At 40.4% G+C, this 9,576-nt stretch overlaps 2 protein-coding genes across 12 annotated transcripts in view; both read right to left on the bottom strand.

Annotated features, from left to right (window-relative positions):
- The window catches only part of LAMP5 (lysosomal associated membrane protein family member 5), a 9,647-nt gene extending 9,265 nt beyond the window's left edge, over positions 1-382 (bottom strand). Inside the window, exon 1 of the mRNA XM_026844690.1 lies at positions 346-382. Within this exon, the coding sequence (XP_026700491.1) occupies positions 346-382 (37 nt within the window). The remainder of the gene's footprint in view (positions 1-345) is intronic.
- Positions 383-2,653: 2,271 nt separating this feature from the next.
- PLCB4 (phospholipase C beta 4) overlaps positions 2,654-9,576 on the bottom strand; it is a 199,978-nt gene continuing 193,055 nt past the window's right edge. For 6 of the 11 annotated variants that reach the window (XM_026845082.1, XM_026845083.1, XM_026845084.1 and 3 more), the window contains 3 exons: positions 9,453-9,539; positions 7,302-7,338; positions 2,654-4,469 (listed from right to left, as the gene is read on the bottom strand). In XM_026845082.1, coding sequence (XP_026700883.1) covers positions 4,381-4,469; positions 7,302-7,338; positions 9,453-9,539 — 213 coding nt within the window. In that variant the 3' untranslated portion in view covers positions 2,654-4,380. The remainder of the gene's footprint in view (positions 4,470-7,301; positions 7,339-9,452; positions 9,540-9,576) is intronic. The other 5 variants (XM_026845088.1, XM_026845089.1, XM_026845086.1 and 2 more) reach the window with 4 other exon arrangements.

Genomic DNA, 9,576 nt, shown 5'->3' with positions numbered 1-9,576 from the left:
TTTTTTTTTTTTTTTTTTTTTTTTTAAAAAAAAAAAAAAAAAGCTTTGGCTTTTGGGACAGCAGCTATTTGGAGTGCGTGGCGTTATGCTGATGCGCTAGCAATTGGAGTTTCTAGTTCAGGAAAAGGAGTCTGGAGGCAACGGTCCAGGGTTTGGCGAAGCAAGGTGAATTTTGATGGTGGGAGGCTGCCTTGTTCCCTGCCAGGGCACACCTGCAGAGAGTTTTCCTGCTGGGAAATGGCTCTTCAAAAATAAGAGCAGATACTGAGAGAATGTACTGGTTTTTTTTAACTATTCTGTTGAAGTTCCTTTTCTGCTTGCTGTACATATTAAATATATTCTGACCCTTTCTTCTCTCTTCTGTTTCATGATAAAGAGTCATTCCTGCCCTCCAGAACAGAACCAGACCTGTGTTAGTCATGATACAGGACTAACCTGCAGGTAATAGTTTCAGGGGACTATATAAGGAAAAAAAAAATTCTTCTATGGGAAGCTTTTTGGCTGCAACAGATTTTACTTCTGTGGTGATTTTAATGCCTGGTTTCCTCAGGTCTTTGACCTCAGTATTTAACTGGCCTCTATTTCCTCCTCTAGCGCCCTATTTATTTTCCTTTATTTTTGAGGCTTCTAGGTAGCTTCTAAGCCTCCAAACATATGATCCTGAGCAGCTGCCCCTGCATCCAGCCTCTGGAGGAGGGTACCACAGGGTGCAGCTGGGGGAGGAGCAGCTGGACAAGACCCTCAGCCCACCGAACCCCACAGCACCGAGCTGTCCTCTCCTGGCACCCGCCAGCTGCACAGCACAACAAAAAAGCCTCCAGCTACAGCAACAATCCCCACTTCCCACTTGCAGAGCTGCGTTTATCCTGCTCTCCATGGCAAAAAAAGGGAAAGGCCAAAGAGTTCCTAACCCTAATAAAGCCCCAAAACATTGTCAGAGCAGAAAGGTCTCACCCGAGGGAGCCAGCGCAGCATTAGCTGACCTGAAATGCTGTGACCAGGGCCAATTTAGGGTCACGGGTTGGATCCCCTGCAGCCAAACCTGCAACCTGCCCTTACTCTCAGGTGTGGAGGCTGCCTGCCTATCTCTGAAGGTGGAACCCCCACTGTTACCCCCTGACTACCAGACAGCAATAACTCTCACCAGCCTCCTCTCAGGGAGCATGCAGTGGGGTGACAGTGCTGGGACTGCTGGCGCATCCCTGGGAGCAGGGTTTTCCAACTGAGCAGCTCCAGGATCTGTCTGCAAGGAGATCTGCCCCCAAGGGGGACTTTGGGTCTCTGGCAACGCAGCTCGACTGCACTTGAGCAGGGCAGGGGTTAAACAGACCCTCACTTGGAAAGAGTCAAGTTAATGACCAACCCCCACAAGGGTAGCAGGCTGCCTCTGAGGCCAGGGTGTCATGACCCTCCCCATCACAGCTGCACTGAATTTATCTGAAGAGATTCAGAGAGGCAGAATCTGCCACTTCCCTCGATGAAATTTCACTGAAGTGGAATCCATCACCTTGGCAGGGAGTGACATTTTAAACTGCTTTAACTCAGTATCAATGTTCAAATTGATTAGCCTATTTCATCTCAATGGAAATTCTCACCTCATTACATTAGCGGCCAAACTTCAAATAATTTTTGAATCAAATACTACTTAAACAGTATTTCAAAATCCTTAGCTGACAAAATTCATCACTTAATTTCAAATTACTGTCTGCATTTTATGCTAAATTGTCAATGGATGAAATACGTAACAGTTCTGGGAGCTGAGGCTACCCAGCTCCACAGTCTCACAGAAGCACATTTTCTCTCTGACTTGATAAATGCCTCGCTCCTGGCTCAGCAGGGAGCAGAGACTCAAAAGGAGGCTGTGGACAGTATTTTCTAGCCTTCCAAACCCAGCCTATTCCCTGATACATAGGATACTAGCCTGGGAATTAAAACAGGGAGGTTTGATTTTCCTCAGAGAAGGATGTGAGCTGAACCCAAGTCCTCCCTTTCCAGCTATTTCTTTGACAGGTAGGACAGTGGCTTCCAGCCAGGCTGTGAGTGAGCCTAAGAAAACTAGTTCACTCCATATCTCCTTACTGGCTAGAAACCACTGCGGTAGGCAACAGTAAAAAATCCCATCTCGCAGCACTGTCTCCACCAGCTGTGTTTTAGAAGATATTTTTAATTTTAAAAAATCTAAAAAATAATCACTGCCTTGGTTGAGATGCTGGATCCTGTCCGGTGTGCTCTGAAAACACTGCTGCTCCCAGCTCCCTCCAGCAGTTGAGCCCCGCTCAGAGAGCAGGGAAAGCCGCTCCCAGTACACGACTTGCCTCTAAAACATTACGGATCATAAGGTGGTGCCTTGGAATGGGAATTCTGAACAGGCATCACAAGCTTGCTTAAATCCTGCCTTAAATACCTACAGACTTCACTGACCTCATTGTGTTCTCAAAGCAGAGCTGCTACACTGTACTTGGGCAGTTCTGTAGTGCTGCCAGGACCGATGCTGCGCAATTCTGCTACGGCTTAAAAGAAATAAGACTCCTTTGAATAAATAAGCTGTGATAGAAATATATTTACACTATGCACATTTTTACAGGAAATACAACTTGCTAAAAATTTGCAATAATGCCACCACCCTACAATTCACTACAGTCAAAACTAAAGGTTTTGAATTTTTAAGGTTTTTATTAGAGAAGTTGAAAGTTTCATCTCAGAACTGACAATAACATAATTCTCTCTTTTCATTTATTTTGTTTATAGGAATATGTAGAATTTGTTTGTACAAGCATATACAACGAAGTAATTGGTGCTTAGTACATTGAAATCAGGAATCTGATTTGTTCTAAACTACCAGTTTTCCATGCAGTCATCTTTGAATTGGCAGCATGGACAAATTCCAAGCGGAATGCTTACATGCATTGTTTTGCAATATAACTACAGCAAGCTCTGGAAACATGCAAATTAACACATTAGCAAATTGGTTTTATATCTAATGGACATAAAAAGGTTATTCCTGATATGAAATTCTGAAAATCTGCATAAATACTTTTGTGTAAAATTAAATTAGTTATGTACTTTTCTTTTACTACAAGTATCAAGAATGCCCACGTAATTAATATACACACATATATATAGAGACCTTGTTATGCTAAAAGTCTTTGTAATTAATCAAACAATATTCTGTGCCATACATTTATTCAGTATTTACCAGCTAGTAGAATGACTGGGGTCATAGAGTAGGCATTACAGTCTTAGTAGCATTTGTATCACATGCAAACATACTCTTAGCATTTCTGTTGAATAATTTTATCACGTGGCAACATGTATGTGATTTTCTACAATGCTGTGATTCTGAAGTGTATAAATACTTTTTACATTTTCACAGTTACAAACTTTTTGCCAAAAGCCATTTAAACAATCTTTAAGTTACAATGAACTGTAATATCTGGGATTTGCAGCAACAGGATCAAAATGCAATTTCTATACAAGCAATGTAGGATGTAAACTTTTCTTAAAGTGCCTAATATGTAATTCCTTAGAGCACTGATCAGTTTTGGCACAAATATACTGTATTTCCCTCACACTCACCATTGCAGTAACTTTTACAGAATATCAGCTCCTTTCAGACGGGATAAGAGTTGATATGGCACTTGTGAATGACATCATTGGACTGCAGAAATATCCTGTCAAGTTACTGTTACAGTTGATGAATTTGGCCGAAGACTTTGTACATACTGTACTTTTGAACATAGGCAGTTAACTTTTAACTGCCTGCTGCCTGAAAAATACTTTGAAATATAATTTTTTAATTGCCCAAACTCAGCTCCTTACTGTACTGATCATTACGGTGACTTAGCAGAAGATCCAGTTCAGTGGGCTTGATGACATCTGACAAGCTGTTGCTTGTTGGGATCAGGCAGCATGGGGTTTCCACACAACATACCACACATGAGAACACAAATGGTAAATAACATGACCTGACTACAGTTTTGTTGCCATTTGAGATGATGTTAAAAATATCTGTTGTGTTTGAAGGCTCTGATTGTGTAATTCTGATGCAAGGCAAGCTGCCTCTCGAGATACAGAAAGGAATACAGGACTGTGTTTAAAAAACTGTCTTCATCTTCCGATTAGTGTTTTTTCCAAACAAAGGAAATTCATATAGAAATCCAACAAAGGAAACTCAGTGCCCAGTGTTAAAAAAGAAATAATACAAACCTTAAGACTTGGTGGTCCGTAACTACACTTTATATATTAAAAACAAAGAACCAACCCCCCCCCCCAAAAAAAAATTAAAAGAAAAAACCAACAACAAAAAACCCCCCACTTTTCAACCTCAGCAATATTATTTTGAATTTTGCTCTCATTTTAAGGATGCTGTGTTCTCCAACTTCAATTTGCTTGTTGAGGCTTCAGACCACTGTTGCTGGCCTGCGATCCATCTCTGCTTCCAGCTTCACCATCTGCTGCATCTCCTTTGCCTGCAATCCAAAATAACTGCATGAAGCATTGCATTAGACCTTTTGTTCAAAACGAAGCACGTGTTTTATATGATAGTGTCTGAGTGAAATACAGACAAAACACACTGAAGATATATGTAATAACATTAAGTTTACCACACCACCACCACCACCACCCCCCCGCCCAGTGTCATTCTGTTTTCAAAATCAGATGTAATTCTTATGTCTACAAACCCTAGGGTAATATTTTTCATCCTACTCCAAGAGTCATGGGTTGACTTTTTAAAGACACGTATGGTAAAACTCAGAAGCTCCAATTTTGGGGAAGAAAACTAGGCAGATGACTATCTGACTGTTTCTCCTGACAGGAAATGTCTCTGGGAACGTATCCTTCACTGCCGTTGTGTGAGGACTGTGATGTCTTCCTGAAATGTTTAGAGAGTTCACCTGTGATCTGAACTTGTTTCTTTCATAAAGACAATGAATGACAAAAATCCATCAATGTAACATCTTCCTTGCAATTAGGCAAGATCTTTGAAAGTAATAATAATTTTCTAAATTATATGGTAAATATAATAAAATAATAATTAAAAAAGTCTCCATCTGGCCTGGAGATCCGTGTGATTGCAGACGTGGTGTTTTTCACCACAGGATTAGGCGACTGCTCTATACGCTCCATGGGATTACACACCCCCCATCCACCTGAAACTCTATCCAAATGTGCTGTGCAAAATACAGCACTGAACGTATGCCAGATCTGCTGGAAACTCCGCACGCCTCGGGTTTTGCAAGCAGTTAAAGCACTGGGCTGGGAATTCCCTGCTTAGAGAGCTTTTTTAAATTCTCTTCCTCTCCCTTCCTTTCTCTCTCTGACATGCACACATGCACATTTACTTTTCCTGTGGCTCAGTTACACGTTTGAAGTTGCACTTTGGTTTGAAACTCTGCCATCTAAAGGAACTGGGAGTCAGCATCTCTTCATTGCCTCTGAGGGCTCTCAATCTAGGAAATTATTTCAATCTGTAACCCAAAGGACTCTGAATAAATTGACCCAGAGGGCAAGCTAACCCATCTATCTTAACAATCAAGCTCCTGAGGGTGAGGACAGGTTTAGGAAGAGGCAAACCAAGCTAATATTTTCTTTGGTGTAACTGCTCTGTATCCATCATGCAGGGAAGAATGTTATTGGACTTGATTTATGTGAACTGTGTTCCCCCAAAAGTTGTAAATGTTGCTTAGACAGGGAACTCTGCTATACAAGCTCCTACTTAAGGACTCACCTATTCTGGATGTGCAAACATATATTTGCATATGCAAAAACGGGCAGATGTAGATCTACAGTAATGAGATGCAGAGCTATTCATTTTGCAAGGTATACGTGGGTTTGTGCAGATGTGATATACATGCCTTCTTGAAAAATCTAGCCCTGTACTTTTATAATCATCATCTTGGGGAAAAAAGTAATTATGATAATAGCAAAGCAACTGTCATAAATATGATTAAAAATTAATCAACGCTCTCCATTTAAATGAGTTAAAAGCTTGAAAGTAATGAAGAAATAATTTTAACATGAAAATATGGAAACATAATAAATAAATCAATATGTACAACCTCTTCTGAAATGTTGGCTGGATTTTGCCTGTGTGTGAAAAGAAATTCCAGATAAAACAAAACCCTGTGGTTGCTTCTTAGTGACTCACACATTTTACGTTTTAGGCTTGTGACTTAACTACTGGCACATAGTGTCCTACAAAGGTTTTGCACGCCAACGTGTGGCGTACAGAATTATTTTAGAGATAACTTGGCTTCAAAGAGGACGTTAGCATAGGGCCAGGATGGCCGTTTTTGCTAGTCCAAGGCTGGTTCAGACAGCACATTGTGACGTCAACATGCAAGCATACTGCCTGGCCACGAGCCTTCTGGAAGGCAGTGTTGAAGCTACAGTGAATTCATGGAGCAGCAGCTCATGGACTCTGCTTTCAAGATGCTTGCTCTCTAGTGAGACCTAAGATAGGCTAAGAACCATATACAGTAGAAGAATAATTTTTTATCTTTTTCCTAGCCTAACAAACATGCATTTTTTCCTCATTATATGTCTATAAATAAACACTGTTAATGGTGCTGTCAGTCAGTGGTGCAAGATGTTACCAATTCAAAAAAGTTATTCAGACCAGGCAATACTGTACAACTGGATGTTCAAGCCTAATGCAACTATTTCCCTTGGTAAGACAGGGGTTAATAGAGATTTCTTGTGCGTAACGGTTATTTAGGAAGCCACAGCAGCATGGCCACACGGTAAGTATAATTGCTGTACCTTGTAATGTGTTGGATTCTGAAGTGAATTTTAAAGCACTGGAAGCCTCTCTTTAGACATTAAAAAGCTATTTCTAGCCATCTATATTTTGCTATTCTTACTGTGGAATTACTTATTTTATTACCATACTAATATATGTGGATACCCTTTGTCTGTCTATCAGCATTAGCAGTTAATCATATGTATGTTAACACCAAAATGGTTTTCTCAGATCCATAGACACTTCTCACAGACACAGTTTAGCACTCTAAGCGTATCTTTCCGTAACAACAGCTAATGTACAATACGAGTTAATCTCTAAATATTTTCTCTGCAGATCACTGTTCATATGCATCTGAATTTGAGATGCTAAAGCACAAAATACTGTTAATATTGTGTCAGGCTCAAATATCTGTGTGCAAACAAGATTAACAATGTGTTCACTATGTCAATGGTACTTCCCAATGGTTGCATTTACAAGGAGGGCTCCAATGATAATGATTTAATTTAGAAGGAAACCACACTGAAATAAGAGTTTGCTTATTATACGTCCATCCTACCTTGTGTTTGAGACACTGCATGACAGGATTTCAAAAGCTGTTTGTACAAAAATAATAATGTCAAAATTGAGTAATACAACAAGAAGCAAATTAAATGAATGAAAACTGAAGTGAGATTGCAAAATTAATGCAAGAAAAACATACATAAACCAAAACAAATTTAAATTCATAACAGTTTGTACTGAAGGCTGTTTCCACCCATAATTCTACTTTTCTACATTGTATATTTGATGGAAAATCTCTTGTTTGATTAGGAAAAGAAAAAAAAAATCATGTTTTGAAATTCTCATTAAACAAATACCACCTTCATCTCGATCCAGCTAGCTTTCATACATCAATGTGTATAACAACGAAACCAGGTTTTGCGCTGGTGCACTTCTGGGGCTAAAAGGAAGTGGTCCAAATAGCAGGTATGAAAATACTCTGATGGATGGAATTAGAGTGAGTTAAAAAGCTGTTAAGGACTACCCCTGTGGTGGAGGCCACCACATGCCCAAACAGAAGCGATAACCAGCACATGAAGGATCTTACTCCACTTAAGCGTTGTTGATTTAAGCCGACTTCATCTCTGAAATGGAGTATGAGCAAGCTCATGTGGGCTGTTACCACCTCTCAGCAGTGGAAGCTGTAACCCCAGGTGAGGGAAATGTCTAGTTGCTGAAAGAGGTGACGACTTTAATGATTTACACTTATTTCCCAGCTCCCTCCCTCCCTTATACATAACGTGGTTATCACATTGTGGTTAATAGCACAACTATAATCATTCTCTCATTCTTGTGTTTTTAAAAAAATGGACCCAAAGCCCTCTGAAGCCAAGGGAAAAAACCCACTAATAACACCTGTCTTTGGACCAAGCCCATCATTTTTGAAAACTAGCAGAGTTGACAGGGAGTTTTCCTCATCCTTTCTACAGTGACACCACAGATCTGCGGTAGACCAGCTGCCTCCCTAGGGTGCCTGCTCCCCCTGCCTTTTGATTCTGTGCAGATATTGCTCAGGAGCAGACTGACTGACACCGCCATTCATGCTGGATGTCAGAGATGTCATCTACAGAAACCCTGTGAGGGAACAGATGAGGAATTTTGGTGGTTGTCCAGAAGGGAAGTGGAGTGATTGGAAGACAGAGCCGTGGTGGCTGTGGCTCAGTGGCAGCAGCTGCCCAAGATCCTACCTGCTGCTGCCCCCCTAGAAGTTAATCTGGTTGCAGCTTTTGGGGCTGTAGGACTCTGTCCTGACAGTGTAAATACTTGGTTTGCATGTACTCTTCCCTCTCCCTCTGCAAGATGGCTTTAATTCATACTACAACGTCTGCCAGAGAGTTCAAGTCCTGAACATTTAATAAACAAAGAAGTAAGTACACAACCCTTGGAAGTAATGGGTATTAAGTGCACCCTTTCTCTCCCACCTCACTGAACTGCCAGGTATATTCCTCTTGTAGTTTACATTTGTGTAAGTGCAGTACTGCAAGTCTATGCAATTATTACAGCTCTGCTGGCTCAACCATTCAGCAAGGGAACTGCTCAGAACATAGTGTTGCTTCTTCCAGAAATGAGATTATAGTTTTCCTTCCCTTGCCAAGTAGTTTTTTCCATTAAAAAAAAAAAAAAGTGCTTATAAACTAGCAGAAAATAATAAGGTATTTTTATTAGGAAAGGGTGTACTACTAGAGATAAAACTCCCCATGCTACTATACATCTCTACAATTCAGTTCAAACTAACTGCCTCTTAGAGTTCAGAGATGCTCCATGCACGTTTCACCTCTATTTTCCAAACAGCACTGGAAATGTAAGTTCCAAAATGAAGGAAACAGATTTGCTTGAGGTACTTTTCTGGAGTAATTAAAATGGATATGCTGAGCCTTTTATGACTATCATATCTAGCTAACAAGTATCAATGTGGCTGAACAGCTGAAAGGACAGTCTGGCTAAGCAGTCTAGCTTTCACGTGCTTATCTGAAACAAATCTGGTTCTGTACCATTATTTAAGTCACCTCACCTCTTCATTTTAACTCTCCAAGCAGGTGAGTGACCATGAACAAGGTCATTTCCCCAAGTTTGGTAATGACTTACATGCAGAAGCATTCTGCTCAGCCTGATTATGGTTACTGTTTTCACTAGCTTGCTTTTCTTTTAAGCCTTTAAAATAAGATACCTGCTCGTTCTGCTTCTCCAAGACTTCTAAATGCTCAAGTTGAACTTTTTTCAACTGATCCATTTCTTTTGACTGCTTTACTGCCAGCTGTAAGCAAGAAAAAAAAAAAAAAAAAAAGAGGGGG

Source organism: Athene cunicularia, assembly GCF_003259725.1.
Source record: "Athene cunicularia isolate RWA chromosome 3 unlocalized genomic scaffold, athCun1 chr3_part1, whole genome shotgun sequence".
NCBI lineage: Eukaryota > Metazoa > Chordata > Aves > Strigiformes > Strigidae > Athene > Athene cunicularia.
This window is presented reverse-complemented; position numbering and strand designations above follow the sequence as displayed.